The following is a 17,225-nucleotide window of genomic DNA, read 5'->3' as shown; positions in this document are numbered from 1 at the left end:
CCCACCTCAAGCCCTGCTCGCCTCAGTCTAGCATCCCTCCTCCAGGGCTCTATTTCCTACAGTGCCTAGTCAAACGGCCCAAAAAGCATGAGCACAAAACACATTTGCCCGCTGTTCTCAGAGCTGTGCTGACCAGAACATGCAGACTTTGTTTATTCACAAGACTGAAGAACTCGGCTGAGATTTGTCTGCCTACGAAGGAAGGAGGGATGTGAATATTGTCATCAATGTGAGGAGCTGCCTCCATGAACTCTCTAATCCACTTTTACGGGCATCCCAACTGCTGAACATTGAACACCATAATTTGGATGAAGAAGCATTTCAGTTTTTTCCTGACCAGAATTCTCTACCCACCGAAATAACTGGGTGCCCCAATCCCACTGAGTCAGAGTGAGCCCTTACCATGTGAGAGGGCATCTTGGGGGCATTCCTGGGCCTGATCCAGCTGCCCTTCCTCCAACGGAGCTCTTTCCAACCTAGCTTCCATCTTTGTGGATAGACCCAACCTCTGAAACAGCAGCAACAGCAACAAGTAAGAGAAGGAATTCAAGGAAAAGAGCTTTGATTTATACCACGCTTTTCTTGACCTTAAAGAGTATCAAAGCGGCTTATGAACTCCTTCCCTTTTCCTCGCAATAACAGAGGTGGGCTCAGAGAATTGGGAGAGAACTGTGATTAATCAAAGGACACCCAGCAGGCTTCATGCGGAGGAGCAGGCAAACAAACCTGGTTCACCAGACTGGAGTCATGTGGCTCATGTGGAGGAGTGCAGAATCAAACCCAGTTCTCCAGAATAGAGTCCACCGCTCTTAGCCACCATACCAAAAAATAGAACCTGCCCTGCTCCCAGATTCTGCATATTTCTTTAAGTAGACCTGGGAGGGTTTTCTTTCAGTACTGGTGATCCAGCTGGACTGGAGGAATAAGAAATTCCCCGGAAGAAGAGGCTGCTGACGCAGCTTCTTTAATCTCCCATTCAAATGATTACAACTTGGACAACTATCAGGCAGGGAAGCCTTAGGAGAAGGTCAAATATTGTAGTTTGAATTGGACACACCTGGAAAGACAAGGCCTCACCTGTTCTGCAACAACACTCCCAGCTTGGATGGGATTGGGGTCTTTCCTTGCTCCCTTTCCAAGTTCAGGGCCTTCTAGGTCGTGCTCTTCCATCTTCTTCTTCTTCTACTGGGTTGCCTCTGACGGTGAAAAGATTCCTTTCCTTATGTGGGTATGAAGACAGGCTTCTTTCTGTGAGGGTGGGTGAGTGGGTAGGAGGCAGATGTCAACGGGAGAAGGAAAACAAAAGAGAATGATGACACAGGGTGAAAAAAGTGTGGCTTGTAATATTTTACAGTACTATATACTAAGCTTTTTGAAGTATGCCTGTTTGGTCCTTTGCGATATTTAATTGTCTTTGGCTCTTTAAAGATGTTACTTTGGGTCAGGCTGTTCCAGGGGATTCGGATGGCTAATACCCTGTTTCCCCGAATATAAGACATCCCCTAAAAATAAGACATAGTAGAGGTTTTGCTGAAGTGCGAAATATAAGGCATCCCCCGAAAGTAAGACATAGCAAAGTTTTTGTTTGGAAGCATGCCCGACGAACAGAACACAGAAAAATAAGACATCCCCTGAAAATAAGACATAGCGCATCTTTGGGAGCAAAAATTAATATAAGACACTGTCTTATATTCGGGGAAACACGATAAGGGGGTCAGGAGATATGTCCACTCACAGGCACACGGGTCTCCTGTTAGTGTAGGTCAAGTGTAAATCTTATGCTGGCCCAGAGTGGGATTGCATCAGGGGTGTGGCTTGTGGTTGGATCGAGGCACAAGGGTTGCTGGGATGAATGGAGGTTGGGAGGGGGGTGGAATAAACCCAGGGGATTTCCAGGCCTCACCTGGATATTGGCAACCCTGCATCTGGGAGATGGGAAGATGAGGGGGAGTATTAGACAAAATCATTAGCGGGACCTGAACACAATCCTCCTGTTACTGAGTTCTTGCATTTCTCCTGTTGTGTTGCCTGGGGGGTCGGTAACTCTCTTGCCTCCCCCCCCCCCCACACACACAGACAGCCACTTCCTTTTGGGCCTGCCCAGCAGCCCCTGAATTTCACTCCATCCTCAAGCCCTCAGTGTGGGGATTTTGGACCCAGAGGACTCGTTTCCCGGGGAGAATCCCCTAGCCCAGTGATGGCAAACCTTTTAGAGACTGAGTGCCAGCACAGAGCAAGGGGAAACTCTGTCCGGGGCACGTGTGCGCCCTGCGCCCCTGCCACGCGCCCCGTCTGCCCCTGCCCTGCCCTGGAAGGTGGCCAGAATGCTCTGAAATACACCCATCACACCCCTGCAATGCTCTTGCCACGCCCCACAGAGGTGCATTCCCAGTGCATCACGCGCCCCTCACCCCCTTGGCGCTATGCCACTGCCGTGGCCAAACTGGAGAGGCGGCGTGCGTGCCCACAAAGAGGGCTCTGAGTGCCACCCCTGGCACTCGTGCCACAGGTTCGCCACCACTGCCCTAGCCCAGCCAGATGCCTCCTCTGCAGCCAGCCTCTCGCCCCTAAGAGCAGCCATGAGGGGGGGCTGTCCGGAACCAATCCCCCTCCCCAATCCAGCCCCAATCCCTTTCTCCACCTCCCCTCCCTATGCAAATCTCAATCACTCGCCAGGCTTCCGCACTCCCCCACCCAAGCCTTGTGCAGAGAGGAGGGGAGCCAGAGGGATCAGGCCCCTCCCCAAACTATGAAGTGGGGCAGCTCTCCTGGATCGGGGTCTCTGACCCCCCCCTCCACCCATACCCATTTCCCCACGCTGCAATCTCTCCCCCCATCCCATCCCATCCCATCCCATCGCACCCCTGATTTACTGGGGGAAGCGGCTTCTGATGGTGCTGCAAAGAGAAAAGAGGAAGGAATTGGCTTCCCCGCCCCTTTCCTTGGAGGCCTCGCTCGGGCTCTGTGGCTTCCCTTCCCGTGGGGCGGGGGCTGGTGGTGGTGAGGATCCCCCAAAGCATCGTAGGTGAAAAGTGGGCCTCAGCTCCTCCCCTCACTTTGCAAAAGGCGCTTGGGGGAGGGAGAGGAGCAGCTGACTGGAAGGGGCGGCTGGAGGAGGCCAGGAGCATTTGGAGAGCGGGCAGATCAGCCACCCCTCCCCCTGCCCCAGCCTTGAGTTACCTGTGGCACTTGGAGATGTTCCCCCTCCCTCCTCCCTGGAGCCCCTTCCCATGCAGGGACAACAGACTCCCCAGGGTCAGAAAGGGGGTCTCCATTGCCAGCCCCCTCCTCCTTGGTGTCCCCAGAAGCCCCCTGGATATGCCCTAAGGATCAGGAGGGCTGGATCCGGATGTGGGGAGAGGCTGGCAAGGAGATGGGAGGCAGGCAGGCAAGACCCGGCTACGATAATGGGGCATCTCCCCCTCCCCAAAAGCCGGCTGCCCCCCTCCCTCCTGCTCTCTCTGAGGAGTGCCTGATGGGGGCCTTCATTCTGTCCTTCCAGCACCTCTGACCTCTCCCCCGCCCCCGCTTCCTTGTGCGCCTGCCAGCAGACCCTGACCCTGAATTTGACCCCATCCTCAAGGATTTGGGACCCAGAGGACTCGTTTCCCTCCCCGAGAGACTCCCCTTGCCCAGCCAGATGCCTCCTGAGAGCAGCCATGAAGGGGTCTGTCCCGAAGCAACCCCCCCTCCCCAATCCAGCCCCCTCTTCCCCCACCTTGCCCTCGCCGCCAAAGGGGAGTCGCCCGGACCCTCCGCTGCTTTCTCTCCCCCAACCCCCCCCCCCCACCGCCTCGTGCAGAGAGGAGGGGCGGAGGGGAAAGGGGCGCCAGACGGAGCATGCCCTCCCCCAAGTTGTGCAGTGGGGCAGCTCTCCTGGATCGGGGCTTCTGACCCCCCTTCCACCCAGCCACCCCCCATTTCTCCGCGCTGCAATCACCCCCCGCCCGCCCCCGCCCCGCAACAAGCCCCCCGACTCACCGGGGGAGGCGGCTTCCAACGGCGCTGCAAAGAGAAAAGAGGAAGGAACTGGCTTCCCCGCCCCCATTCCTGGAGGCCTCGCTGGGTTTTCGGGCTCCGTGGCTTCCCTTCCCGTGGGGCGGTGGCTGCCGGTGGGGGTGAGGGAGCATCGTGGGCAAAAGGAGGGGAAGGAGCAGCTGAGAAGGGAAGGGACGACTGGAGGAGGCCGGGAGCCTTTGCGGAGGGGGCAGATCGCACCCCACCCCCGCCCCGCCTTGAGTTACCTGTGGCGCTTGGAGAAGTTCCTCTCCCACCTCCATAGAAACCCCTTCCCATGCACGGAGGAAAGAGTCCCCAGGGGCTGAAAGGGGGTCTCCATTGCCAGCCCGGGTGAAGGTGTCCGCAGGAAGCCTCCTGGATGCGCCCCAGGAATCAGGAGGGCTGGATCTGGGTGTGGGGAGAGAGTCTGGCAAGGAGGTGGGGGGCAGGCAGGCAAGGCCCGGCTATGATAATGGGGCATCTCCCCCTCCCCAAAAGCCGGCTGCCCCCCTCCCTCCAGCTGCTCCTGTCTCCTTATTTCTTTTTTCTAAACCTGGGGAAGGGGGGAGGCGAACTGGTTCAGTGCTGTTTTATATGAGGTTGATCGTTGGTTCAGTGCTGTTTTATATGAGGTTGATTTTATGATTTTACATGAATGGTATTTTACGTGTATTGTTAGCTGTTCTGCTCCAGCTCCACTATTAAATGTGATAATTCTAATATTAATAAGAACGTTGCTAATCTTGATATGAACTTATAGTTTATAATGTTTTAAGCCATATATTTAATCATATAAAGTATATTAGAGGTAATTTATAAAAGATCAGTAAGATGCTGTTAGTTAAACAAAGAACTGTAATTTATTAGTAGAGAGGCTTTGCTTAGAAGAAGGGGGGGGAGATTTCTGCACTTTTCAGTAAAGTCTGATACACATGCTGTGGAATTTGGGTAGGGCATCTCACCACCAAGATAAAGCGTACAGAAAAACACAGATAAGGGCAAAATACTATGGCAACCGAGATCTCTGAACGGGCCAAGATGACATAGAGAATACACACCCAATTGTAGAAAGCAAGTGGGCTTTGGAGAAGGGTGAAGATTCAAATGACAATGTGTACGTATTCCAAACCTAGCCAATGGTTAGAAGACAAGGAGGGATGTTTGTAAGAGGGTATGAATTATGTTACACAAGCAACAGCCCCTTTGAACCTCCTCCCTGTTGCTATCAGAGGAGAGTTCCCTCTGCTGCGCAGAATTGAAACAATAAAACTCTGAACACTGAAGAAGTTTGTGGATGGTTATTTTTGAGTAACCGGACAGAGCCTTAGCTCTGAGGACAGGGCCTAGCCCTGTGCCTAACAATCTTCACCAGCCAGTCCCCCCCCCCCTTTCCCCTGGTTCCCCCCACTCTTCCCGACAGTGGTGAGGGGGCTGCAGTTCTACCTTCCCAAAGGCCATTTTGCAGGGAGAGATAAGGAGCAAAGAGTGGGAGGGGGGTTGTTTTGCCTCCCCAACTCATGGGCAATGGTCCCCCCCCCCACTGTTTCTGCCCCAGAGAAAGTGATGCCAGCCAGTTGTGCACCCCACCCCTGTAAAGCAGGCCTGCAAAGGACAAGAGCTCCAAAAGCAAAAAGCAAGAGAAAAGGGAACAGATGCCATCTCCAGTCCTGGAGACATGTCAAGAATTGCACAAAGATGCCAGACTGTGACGGGGTGTGACAGCTGCCCTACAGAAAAGGGGTTTTTTTTTGGGGGGGGGACTAGGGATTTTGAGGGACTGGGATATGCAGAGTGGGTTGAAGAAAGATCTAAATGAGCCCTAGGGGGCAGGGGACTTGTGGGTCAAGGAGAGGGAACTAGGAAAGTGGCCGGAGGACAGGGAGTTTTTAGGGACAGATTTCTCCGACACACACAAACCCACAGCAGGGTCTCTCAGGGGCCAGTGGCAGGCCCAAGAGCAGACACGGGGAGCAGATATAACACTCCTCTCTCAAAACAGGAGGGCTAAGTGAGTGGGAAACCCTCCCCCCACACACACACACTCCTGCGATCTGCACTGGGCCACCTAGAATATCATTTCCTCAGTTCTAAGGGGTTTCTGTGAGAGGGAGATATTGGGGTGCGGGTGGGGTTGCAGTGCAGACCCCAAAACGGAGAAAATCCACCCTCACCTAATTCACTCCCTCAACCCACAGAAAGGCTTTCCTTCGGAGAAGGGGGTTCATTGGTCAGGATTGGGGAGCGGGAAGAAGAGCAGATTTGGGGGCGGGGAGAGCTAACACTCCTTCTGCAGCAGTGGCGTAGGAGGCTAAGAGCTCATGTATCTAATCTGGAGGAACTGGGTTTGATTCCCAGCTCTGCCGCCTGAGCTGTGGAGGCTTATCTGGGGAATTCAGATTAGCCTGGGCACTCCCACACACGCCAACTGGGTGACCTTGGGCTAGTCACAGCTTCTCGGAGCTCTCTCAGCCCCACCCACCTCACAGGGTGTTTGTTGTGAGGGGGGAAGGGCAAGGAGATTGTCAGCCCCTTTGAGTCTCCTGCACGAGATAAAGGGGGGATATAAATCCAAACTCTTCTTCTTCCTCTGCTTCTTGCCCTCCTTGCTTGAAAAAAACCTTTCCTTTCTTCCACCTCAGGATCCCAAGCAATCCAGCCCCCTCCAACCCCTTCAGTCCCTGTGTGCCATGGGATATGTGCCTGTCTCTAGGCTCCCCAAGGTCACGAGGCAGAGTTGCAGGGTCTTTCCTGGGGCTGCAGTGCCAGGTGTTGGATAGAAGAGACAAGCCTCCAGGCCAGGACATTTTTAACCTGGTTTGGACAACAGGAAGCAGTGGGAGGAAACATTTGCACCTGTCAAGTTCAGGGCTGGCATCTCCTGCCTGCTGATTTGAGCCAGTCAGTCTTCTTCCGCCTCCTCTGGGCCTTCCCTCCTCTGGATCTCTCTTCAATGTTTGCAGCAGGATGGGGAGTCCTGACCTGACTCTGAAGTGGGCGGGGTGGGGGGGGGGAGTGTTGTGGCTCTCAGCAGAGTCAGGGACTCAGCACCAGGGAATGGATTGGGCAAGATTAGGAGGAAACACAGCCAGTAGGGGTGGGGGGTGGATGGACAACCAAGGCGGGGGCTTCCCCAGTAAAGGCTGGCCAAGTGGAGGAGGGGAATGTCTGGCCAACGATTCCACGGCTTTCCTTGATCAACCCCAGAAACCTGAGTCAAGTCCCAACACAAATCCAGAGACAGGATCACTTGAAGGGACTGGCACAGAAAACGTGTGTAGTGAAAAGAGTTTCCCTCCATCTTTGTTTCTCGTCCTCCCTGGCAGCGGAAAGACACCCTTGAGGCCATCTCTGCCATCTTCTCTGTGTGATGGAGGGAAAAGAGCCACCATTAAGCCAGCTCAGGTAAGGAGGAGACATTGAGGAGCAGAAAGCAGGAATAGTTCCTTCTCTGTTGCGTGGCTCAGAGGACCGGACTCCTTCCCGTTGGGTCCTGTCACAACCTGTCTTGACTTACATGTGTAGAGAAGCCTGGACAAGGACAAGGAAGCAGTGGTGGTTACCAGCCTCCAGGTATGGCCTGCAGTTCTAGAATCACAACTGACCTCTCAAATGCAGGGATGGGGCCTGAGATTCCTGTTCTCACTGGGCTCCCAGGAGCAGGACTGTGGAGCTCTGCCTCCCCTCCCTCTGACCCAGCGTGCCTTACTCGCCTTAAATTAAGTGTGGCATTACTCAGAAGCCTTCTCCCCGGCAGCCGGGCGCCATCAGGCACAAAAAAAGGCAAGCTGAGCAGGGAGCCCAGAAGCAGCAGAACTGAAGATGATGCTGACGTTTGTTGGATGGGGGGTGACTTGTGAGAGATTTACATGCTTAAAAGTTAATTCCCCTTGCACTGGTTTGGAGCTGTTTCTCAGGCTAGCAGCCTACCTCACAGGGCTGTTGTGAGGACACAATTAGAAAAGTGGTGGGGAGAAAGCCATGTATGTTTTGCTGGGGTGGGGTGATTTGTGAGATGATGATGCTGACTTTTGTTTGGTAAATCTTCTGATGGGGGGGGGCGACTTGTGAGAGATTTACATGCTTAAAAGTTAATTCCCCCTTGCACTGGTTTGGAGCTGTGTCTCAGGCTAAGAACCTACCTTACAGGGTTGGTGTGAGGACACAATTAGGAAATTGGTGGGGAGAGAGCCATGTATGTTTTGCTGGGGGTGGGGGGTGTTTTGTGAGCTGGTGCAAAAAATCATTGTTTGGTTGTGGGGATGGAGGGTGGCCACCCATACCGGGCCAAGGCACCAAGCTCAGGTTTTGTCCCCGGTCTCCAGTTTGCCCAGATACGCCTCTGATTGGGTTTAATTTAATGTCTTAGGTCCTGTTAACAGAGGCGTAGCTTCAAGGGGACAGGGGAGGCACGATGCATCAGGCATGTGAGGGCGTGGTGAGGGTAGGATGGGGGCGTTCTGGGGCAGGACAGGGGTGGGGAGGAGGGAGCACCAGTGCACTTTCCCTCCTTGCTACGCCTCTGCCTGTTAATCCCTGGCCCTCCTCTGGGATATTAACATCATCGGATGGGCTACAGGGAGAAGCACTTACCTGTCTTGCTGTGCATATATGGGAGATCAGCCATAGAATCACAGAGTTGGAAGGAACCATACAGGTCATCTCATCCAACCTCCTGCTCAATGCAGGATCAGCTAGATCCTCCCTGACAAGTCTATAGTTGATTACGCACAGGCCAAAAACAGTGGTGTGAAAATGGTGTAAACCCTTTTACACCGTTTTAAACCCTGGTCCTGATCATCTTTGTTGTTCTTGGAATCTCCTCCATTCTGTCTATATCCTTTTTTAAGTGAGGCTTCCAGAACTACACACGATACTCCATGTGTGGCTTGACCAATGAAATGTTCAGCGGGACTATATCTTGTGATTTGGATGTCATGCCTCTGTTGATACACCCCAAGAACACATCAGCCTTTTTTTTTTACCAGTGCAACATACTGGGTGCTCATGTTTAACTTAAGGTGCACCTGTACCCTGAAGTCTTGATCATGCACCCTGCTACCTGGAAATACATCCCCAGTTCAGTATATGTCTTCTTCATTTTTCTTATCCAGATGTAGACCTCAGAACTTATCCTTGTTTGCTTCTTGTTCACATCTGCCTATTTTTATTTATTTTTATTTATTTATTTCTTAAATTTATATACCGCCCGATCCCCGAAGGGCTCCGGGCGGTGAACAACATTATTTAAACATCAACAGGAGCGGTCATACAAATATAAATACATAAGCTCCATCCCATAAAATAACTTAAAACTCATAAAAACAAGCTTTAATAACCTTTAATACATACAACAACAAGAGGCGCCCAACCCCCCACTTAAAAACCTTCCCCATGAGGGGGAGCGGTGGGGCCCCTCACGCGAGGGGACCCTGATGTAACTGTCCCAGGCAATAGGTGAGCAGTGAGGGGGCACCGCTCAACAGCTGGATACTCCTGCACCCGGGTGGGAAATCGGGAAACACAGTCTTGCAGGCCCTGCGGAACTCACCCAGGAACCCGCGAGGGCCCGGACAGCTGGAGGAAGGGTGTTCCACCAGGCCGGGCCAGTGCCGTGAACGCCCTGGCTCCGCGTGGAGGCCAGCCGCATCTATAGAGGGCCGGGGACCACCAGTAGGTTGGCCTCTGCAGAACGCAGGGGCCGAATTGGGACATATGGGGTGATGCTGTCCCGGAAGGTACGAGGGTCCCAGTGGCGCGCAAAGCCTTGAAGGTCAAAACCCACACCTTGAAGATGATTCGAATTCAACCGGAAGCCAACAAATGCAGCTGCCGCGAAACACAGGCTGGATGTGTTCTCTGAAGGCGCTTCACCTGTGAGCAGGTAAGCGCGGCTGTCGCGATGTTGGACCAGTTTTAACTTCCTAATCAAAATGCAAGGGAAGGCCGGCATGGACAGCGAAGTTACATAATAGTCCAGCCTGGAGGTGACCATTGCATTGGATCACAGTGGCCAGATCCGCTTCTGGGAGAGGAAGGGGAGCCAACCGCCGGCCCTGGCGAAGATGGAAAAATGCAGTCCGGGTTGTATGGGCCACCTGGCCCTCCATTGAGAGAGACGTAATCCAGGTGGACCCCCAGACTGTAACCGGAGGGGGTCGGCGCTCAATGAGACCCCCTCCCACACCGGGCGGCTGGAAATCCCCAACCCTACTTCCCCGCGGTTCAGCTTCAGAGGATCTCCGTCTTTGATGGATTCAGTCGCGAGCCTGCCGTCTGCTGCAACCAACCAGCTACCGCTTCCAAACAATGCTTTTTCGAGAGCCGCAGGGAAGTGCAAACCGGCCCCTCCATCAACAGGTAATGAGCTTGAGTGTCATCAGCATATTGATGACAGATCAGGCCCAAAGCTCCGCATCAACTGGAGTACAAGTGGGTCGCATATAGATGTTCAGAAATAACAGCGGGATAGCAGCCCCTGGGGTAATTCGCGACTGAAGAGGGCACCTCCGGGAGGCTTCATCCCCGCATTCACACTTGTTGATTCCGGTCCCGGAGAAACGGTAGGTAATCCATTGAAGCGATATTGCTTCGCACTCCGGAAGCGGCCAGGCGGTGGGTCAAAAGGTGCTGATCGATCACCATATCAAACGCCAGCGGTAAGATCTAACAAAACCAGCAGCCACCATCCGCCTCGGTCAAGTTGCATACCGGAGCGCATCCGATGCATGGCGATAAGAGCGGTCTCCTCATCTCCATGCCCAGCACGGAAGCCGGATTGGAAGGGATCGAAGGTCGGCGTGTCATCCAGGAAACCCTGAAGCTGCTCCAACATTCACTTCCTTCACCACCTTCCCCAGAAATGAAAGAAGTTCGAAACGGGGCGGTAATTGGCCAGGATCCCCCCGGATCTAACGATGGTTCCTTTAAGAGTGGGCGGACCACTGCCTCCTTCAACCCATCCGGAAAGACCCCTTGCCTGGCGGAGTCATTGATGATGTTCAACAGATGGGGTCGCACCTCCGCCTTCCGCAAGCTTTTATAAGCCAGGAGGGGTAATGGATCCAGAGGACAGGTGGTAGTAGGTCTGGGCAGCCAAAGGCCCTGTCAACAGCGGCTTCGGAGAGCAGGGAGAATCCACAAACTTCTAGTCTAAGACGGCAAGGGAGCCTCCAGTTCACTAATTGTAGATAACGCATGGAAGGTCCCGCTGCTGAAGCTACATGACTTTATCTGGCAAAGAAGCTCATGAATGCCTCACAGCTAATAGCCAATTGATGGCTAGTAGATCCTTCCGATAGGGAGGTCAAGGACCGACTCATAACAAATACCTGTGCCGGGCGGGAGCTAGCAGGACGCAAGAGAGGAGGAGAAGAAAGCCCTCTTCGCCTCTCCTTCTTCGCCATCTCATAGGCCTTCATAAACGCCCTATAAGATGCGTGTTCACAAGAGCCAGTCATGCGAGATTTCAGCCACACTCGCCCTAGTCGCCTGGGCACCCTTCTCATATGGCGCAGGCCCCGCATACCAGGGAGCCTGCTGTCAACACGGGGGCTAAGAGGACGCCGGGGCTGCAACAGTCTCGATGGTATCGGAGAGCCGGGAGTTCCAGTCCTCCACCTGCTCATCGAGTGTGCCGGCGGGTTCAGGATCCCGCAGAGCATTCAGGAAACCAATTGGATCCATAAGTCTCTGTGGGCGGGCGTAAATTTTCTGCTTACAAGGGTCTTTAACATCATTGAGACCCATTGTTCCTCCCTGAGGAGGGTTGTATTTGTATTTGGGTTTATATGTGGGGTCGTGGGCTACTATTTTAGAATGTAACTGTTTTAAATTGTTTGTTTTATAGGATGTTTTATATTGTTCACCGCCCTGAGCCCTGCTGGGATAGGGCGGTATATTAAATCCAATAAATATTAATATTAATAATAATAAGTGTTATTGTTGAATTCTCTTGGCATCTGCTGGTGTGTTTGCTTCTCCTCCCAATTGGGTAACATCTGCAAATTTAATGAGTTGTCCTTCCACCCCATCATCTAAAGCAGTGGTGGCGAACCTATGGCACGGGTGCCAGAGGTGGCACTCAGAGCCCTCTCTGTGGGCACACGCAAACAGAGTGCCCCCCCCCCACATCTAGGCTGGCCTGGGCTACTGGGCTCGATTATTAGCATTAAACCTAAGACCTAGTTTTGGGGAAGCAGTGTAGGTAACCCTGTTAAGCGCTGTTAGACCCCACTGATTTTCATGTGAAGAACTAAAGCGTGATCCTTTACCTGGGAGTAAGCTCGATTGCTGGCAATGGGGCTTGCTTCTGAGTAAACCCTCCTAGGGTCGTGATTCACCCGTTGGAAGAGTTGCTCGGTTGCTTCAAAGCAAAGCCACCGACTACCACCAAGCTTACTCCCGAGTAACGCACGTCTCTGAACCAACCGTTTTTTCTAAACTAAAACCTCAGTATTCAGGTTAAATGGCGGTGTTGGCACTTTGCAATAAATAAGCATGTTTGGGGTTGCAATTTGGGCACTCGGTCTCGAAAAGGTTCGCCATCACTGATCTAAAGAAATACTGAAAAGTACAGGGCACAGAACTGAGCCCTGGGGCACTTCACTGATCACCTCCCTCCATTCAGATGAAATGCCATTCACAACTACACTTTGAGCACAATCCTCTAACTAGTTCCCTTTCTACCTATCCTACAGTCCAGTGCCCAGACCTCTAGTTTCATAGAATCATAAAAGTGGAACAGACCACAAGGGCCATCAAGTCCAACCCCTTCCATGCATGAACACACAAACAAAGCACTCCTGATGTATGATAATTCAGCCTCCGATCAAAAACCTCCAAAAAAGGAGACTCCCGCCATTCTCTGAGGCAGTGAATTCCACTGTCAAACAGCTCTGACAGTCAGAAAGTTGTTCCTAATGTTTAGGCGGAATCGCTTTTCCTGCACCTTCAATCCATTACTCTGTGTCCTAGTCTCTGACGCAGCAGAACACAAGCTTGCTCCCTGTTCGACGTGACATCCCTTCAAAAATGTAAACATAGATATCATGTCGCACCTTAACCTTCGCTTTTCCAGACTGAACATTCCCAGCTCCCTCTCTTCATAGGGCATGGATTCCAGAACGTTTACCATTTTGGTTGCCCTCCTCTGGACATGTTCCAGCTTGTCAATATCCATCTTAAATTGTGGTGGCCAGAACTGAACACAGTACTCTAGGTGAGGTCTGACAAATAGGACCTCATATAATCACAATGTAGTCTGACAAATGCAGCGTAGCGGGGTACAATTACTTCTCTCAATCTAGACCAGTGATGGCGAACCTTTTTGAGACCGAGTGCCCAAATTGCAACCCAAACCGCACTTGTTTATCACAAAGTGCCAACCCGGCAATTTAACCTGAATGCTGAGGTTTTAGTTTAGAACTGGCTCACTCCCTCTTCCTCCGCCCCACCTGCTCGAGAAGGGGCCAGCCTGCTCAAGCCTCCAGCAAGTCCTGCGCACACCACTCTGTGCCTCTCTAGCATCTCTGCCTCCTCTGCACCCCCACCTCGGGCAGGAACACAGGCACCAGGTCCTCCAGCCGAGTCCTCCCTGCTCACCGTGGTGCACACATGTCGAGCTTAGTGGCCCAGGCCAGCCTAGATGTGTGTTTGGGGTGGTGGTGGTGATTTTCTGCACCCCACATGACGAACTCTGTGTGCGCGTGCCCACAGAGAGGGGTCCGAGTGCCACCTCTGGCATCTGTGCCATAGGTTCGCCATCACTGATCTAGACATTATACTCTTGTTGATGCATTCCAGAATTGCATTGGCTTTCTTGGCTGCCATTTCAACACTGCTGACTCATGTTCCGTTTGTGGTCTACTAAGACTTCCAGACCCCTTTTGCATGTACTATTGTCGAGCCAGGTGTCACTCATCATATATCTAAGCATTTCATTTGTTTCTGCCTAAGTTTAGAACCTTACATTTATCTCTGTTGAAATTCATTTTTAGTTTTGGCCTGGCTCTCTAATCTGTCCACATCATTTTTAATCCTGCCCCTGTCCTCCAGGGTAGTACCTCCCCCTCCTAATTTGCTATCATCTGAAAATTTGATTAACATGCCCTCTATTTCATTATCCAAGTCATTGATAAAAATATTGAACAGCACTGGGTCCAAGACAGAACCCTGTGGCACCCCACTAGTCACTTCTCTCCAGGACGAAAATGAGCCATTGATGAGTATTCTCTGTGTTCGGCTAGTCAACCAATTACAAATCCATCTAACAGTTGCGTTGTCGAGTTTACAGAGGCGGAGCTACCAGGGATTCTCAAGCTGGCGGAAAATTGCCCCTTGCGGTGCCCCCTTCCTTATGAGGAGAGGCTGCAGCATTTGAGACTCTTTAGTTTGGAGAGGAGACGTCTGAAGGGGGATATGATTGAAGGATGTGAAAGATATGCATAGGGTAGAAAATGTTGACAGAGAGAAATTTTTCTCTCTTTCTCACAATACTAGAACCAGGGGGCATCCATTGAAAATGCTGGGGGGAAGAATTAGGAATAATAAAAGGAAACACTTCTTCACACAACGTGTGATTGGTGTTTGGAATATGCTGCCACAGGAAGTGGTGATGGCCACTAACCTGGATAGCTTTAAAAGGGGCTTGGACAGATTTATGGAGGAGAAGTCAATCTATGGCACAGGTGTCAAACTTGTGGCCCTCCAGATGTTATGGACTACAGTTCCCATCCCCTACCAGCATCATGCTGGCAGGGGATGATGGGAACTGTAGTCCGTAACATCTGGAGGGCCGCGAGTTTGACACCTATGATTCTATGGCTACCAATCTTGATCCTCTTTGATGTGAGATGGAAAATGCCTTAGCATACCAAATGCTCGGGAGCAGCAGCAGCAGCAGGCCATTGCTTTCACATCCTGCATGTGAGCTCCCAAAGGCATCTGGTGGGCCACTGCGAGTAGCAGTGCTGGACTAGATGGACTCTGGTCTGATCCAGCAGGCTAGTTCTTATGTTCTTATGCTCACCTTGCCAAAGGCCTCACTAAAATCAAGGTATGCTATGTCCACAGCATTCCCTTCATCTACCAAGTTTGTCACTCTATCATAAGCATAAGCATAAGCATTTATTGTCATTGTGCACGCACAACGAAATTTACAGCAGCATTCCTCGATGCACACAATTTCAGACTCATACATCATACTCATACAATTTCATACAATACAATTTCAGACTCATACATCATACTCATACAATTTCATACAATACATCATACTCATACACTTTCAGACTCATACATCATCCTCACTTCCCCCTTCCTCCACCCATCCCTACACAACCCCAAACATATCAACATGAAGTCAAGGAGTTTTAGCATACAGCTTACAGCTCTAGAGTAAAAGTTGTCTCTAAGCCTCTTTGTCCTAGATTTGATAGTTCCTGTATCGCCTACCAGGATGGTAGCAGTTCAAAAAAGAGAGTTTGCTGGATGAGATTTGGTCCTTCAGAATATTTTGGGCTTTTTTTAGGCTTCGGGAATTATAGAGTTCTTTCAAGGAAGAGAGAGGGCAGCCGATAATCCTTTGTGCAGTAGTGATCACCCTTTGGAGCGCCTTCCTATCCGCCACTGTGCAACTGGAGAACCATACACAGATGCAGTAGGTTAAGACACTCTCTATAGCACAGCGGTAAAAGGACACCAGGAGTTTTCCATCCAGTTGTTGCTTCCTTAAAAGTCTCAGATAGTACAGTCTTTGCTGGGCCTTCTTAACCACCAGTCTTTGCTGGGCCTTCTTAACCACCCAGTCTTTGCTGGGCCTTCTTAATTATCAAAAAAAGAGATAAGATTAGTCTGGCATGATTTATTTTTGAGAAACCCATGCTGACTTTTTGTGATCACAGCATTCCCTTCTAAATGCTGGCAGATCGACTGTTTAATGATCTGCTGCAGAATCTTCCCTGGTATTGAGGTTAGGCTGACTGGACAGTCATTATTAGGGTCCTCCTTTTCCCCCTTTTTGAAGGTGGGGATAACATTAGCTTCCTCCAGTCCACTGGGATTTCTCCTGTTCAGGAGTTCTCAAAGATTATAGCAAGTGGTTCTGAGATTACGTCTGCCAGTTCTTTTAATACCCTGGAATGCAGCTCATCAGGGCCTGGAGAGTTGTGTTCATTTAAAGTAGCCAAGTGTTGCAGCACTATTTATTCTGTGCTGAATTTCTCCTACTTTATCTTGTTTCATTTTCATTTCATTTTCCCATGGCTGAGCACTGTTTCCTTTTTGGGAAAAGACTGAGGCAAAGGTGTTGAGTAGTTCACCCATTTCTCCACCCAGTGTTAGCATTTTGCCATCTTCTTCATGCAGTAAATCTATCCTATCTTTTTTCTTCCTTTTGCTGCGGACATAATCAAAAAAGAGACAGGAGATGCTTCATTCTTCTCACCTGCTGGCCAATTTCCCTCCTTGTGTTCCTTCTATTCTACCCTACATCCGCCCCCCCCCCATCCTCTTGTGTATGTTCTATTCCTCTTTTTTATTCCCACCTGTCAACCTTCTTCAACAGTGCCATCACGAGGAATTCTTGATAATTCTTCCAGGTCTGAGGTAAACATTGCAATCAGCCTCCTGTCTGAAGGAAGAAGAGAGCACTGGAAAGAGATCCTGTCCAATGCTTCCAAAGAGCCTTACTTTCAAGGCCTGAACAAAGACTCCAGCAGAGACACCGCCTGGACTCTCAAAGTCCAACAGAACATTCAGGACTCCAAAGCACAGCGGACAAGAGAGAGCCTTGATTCCTGTCTTTGAGCCAGGATGGGGCTGTGATACAATTCTAGAAAGATTAAATAACTGATAATCCGCAGAATGCCTGGGAAAAGGTAGAAAGAAGAAAAGAGGCAGGCAGTTATCAAGCTCTTGAACTGTGGAAAGTCTAATTATGTAGCCTAATGAAATTAAAAACCTTGATGGATGAGTGAGAAAAATAATTGCTAATGAGAAAAATGAAGCAAAAGATTACACAAAAAGAACCAACAGGCTCAATGCGGCATTCCAGCAATGTGCACAGAGGAATAAGGAGAACTCATTTAAGAGTTAGAAGGATGCAGCAGAAAAGAACACAAAAGGAACAAGTAAACTAGCCAAGCAGATTCAATCTCTTTCCACATACTGTTCTGCTATCCAGGAGGTGCCCTCCAAACTATAACGAGAAGTGGATCATATTCAGTCTC

At 51.0% G+C, this 17,225-nt stretch overlaps 3 protein-coding genes across 3 annotated transcripts in view; all 3 read right to left on the bottom strand.

Moving 5' to 3' along the window:
* Window positions 1–505, bottom strand: part of LOC125439651 (zinc finger protein 883-like) — a 5,615-nt gene extending 5,110 nt beyond the window's left edge. The window contains exon 1 of the mRNA XM_048508770.1: window positions 403–505. Within this exon, the coding sequence (XP_048364727.1) occupies window positions 403–487 (85 nt within the window). The 5' untranslated portion in view covers window positions 488–505. The remainder of the gene's footprint in view (window positions 1–402) is intronic.
* Window positions 1–3,140, bottom strand: part of LOC125445120 (zinc finger and SCAN domain-containing protein 23-like) — a 24,233-nt gene extending 21,093 nt beyond the window's left edge. The window contains exons 1-2 of the mRNA XM_048517983.1: window positions 2,874–3,140; window positions 1,212–1,248 (exon numbers count right to left, since the gene is read on the bottom strand). The gene's annotated coding sequence lies outside the window, so the exon portion shown is untranslated. The remainder of the gene's footprint in view (window positions 1–1,211; window positions 1,249–2,873) is intronic.
* The window catches only part of LOC125439661 (keratin-associated protein 5-5-like), a 266,942-nt gene that overhangs the window by 92,117 nt on the left and 157,600 nt on the right, over window positions 1–17,225 (bottom strand). The window lies entirely within an intron of this gene.

Source organism: Sphaerodactylus townsendi, linkage group LG01 (genome assembly GCF_021028975.2).
Source record: "Sphaerodactylus townsendi isolate TG3544 linkage group LG01, MPM_Stown_v2.3, whole genome shotgun sequence".
NCBI classification, from domain to species: domain Eukaryota; kingdom Metazoa; phylum Chordata; class Lepidosauria; order Squamata; family Sphaerodactylidae; genus Sphaerodactylus; species Sphaerodactylus townsendi.
The sequence above is the reverse complement of the archived record's forward strand: the minus strand, read 5'-3'. Positions and strand labels throughout refer to the sequence as shown.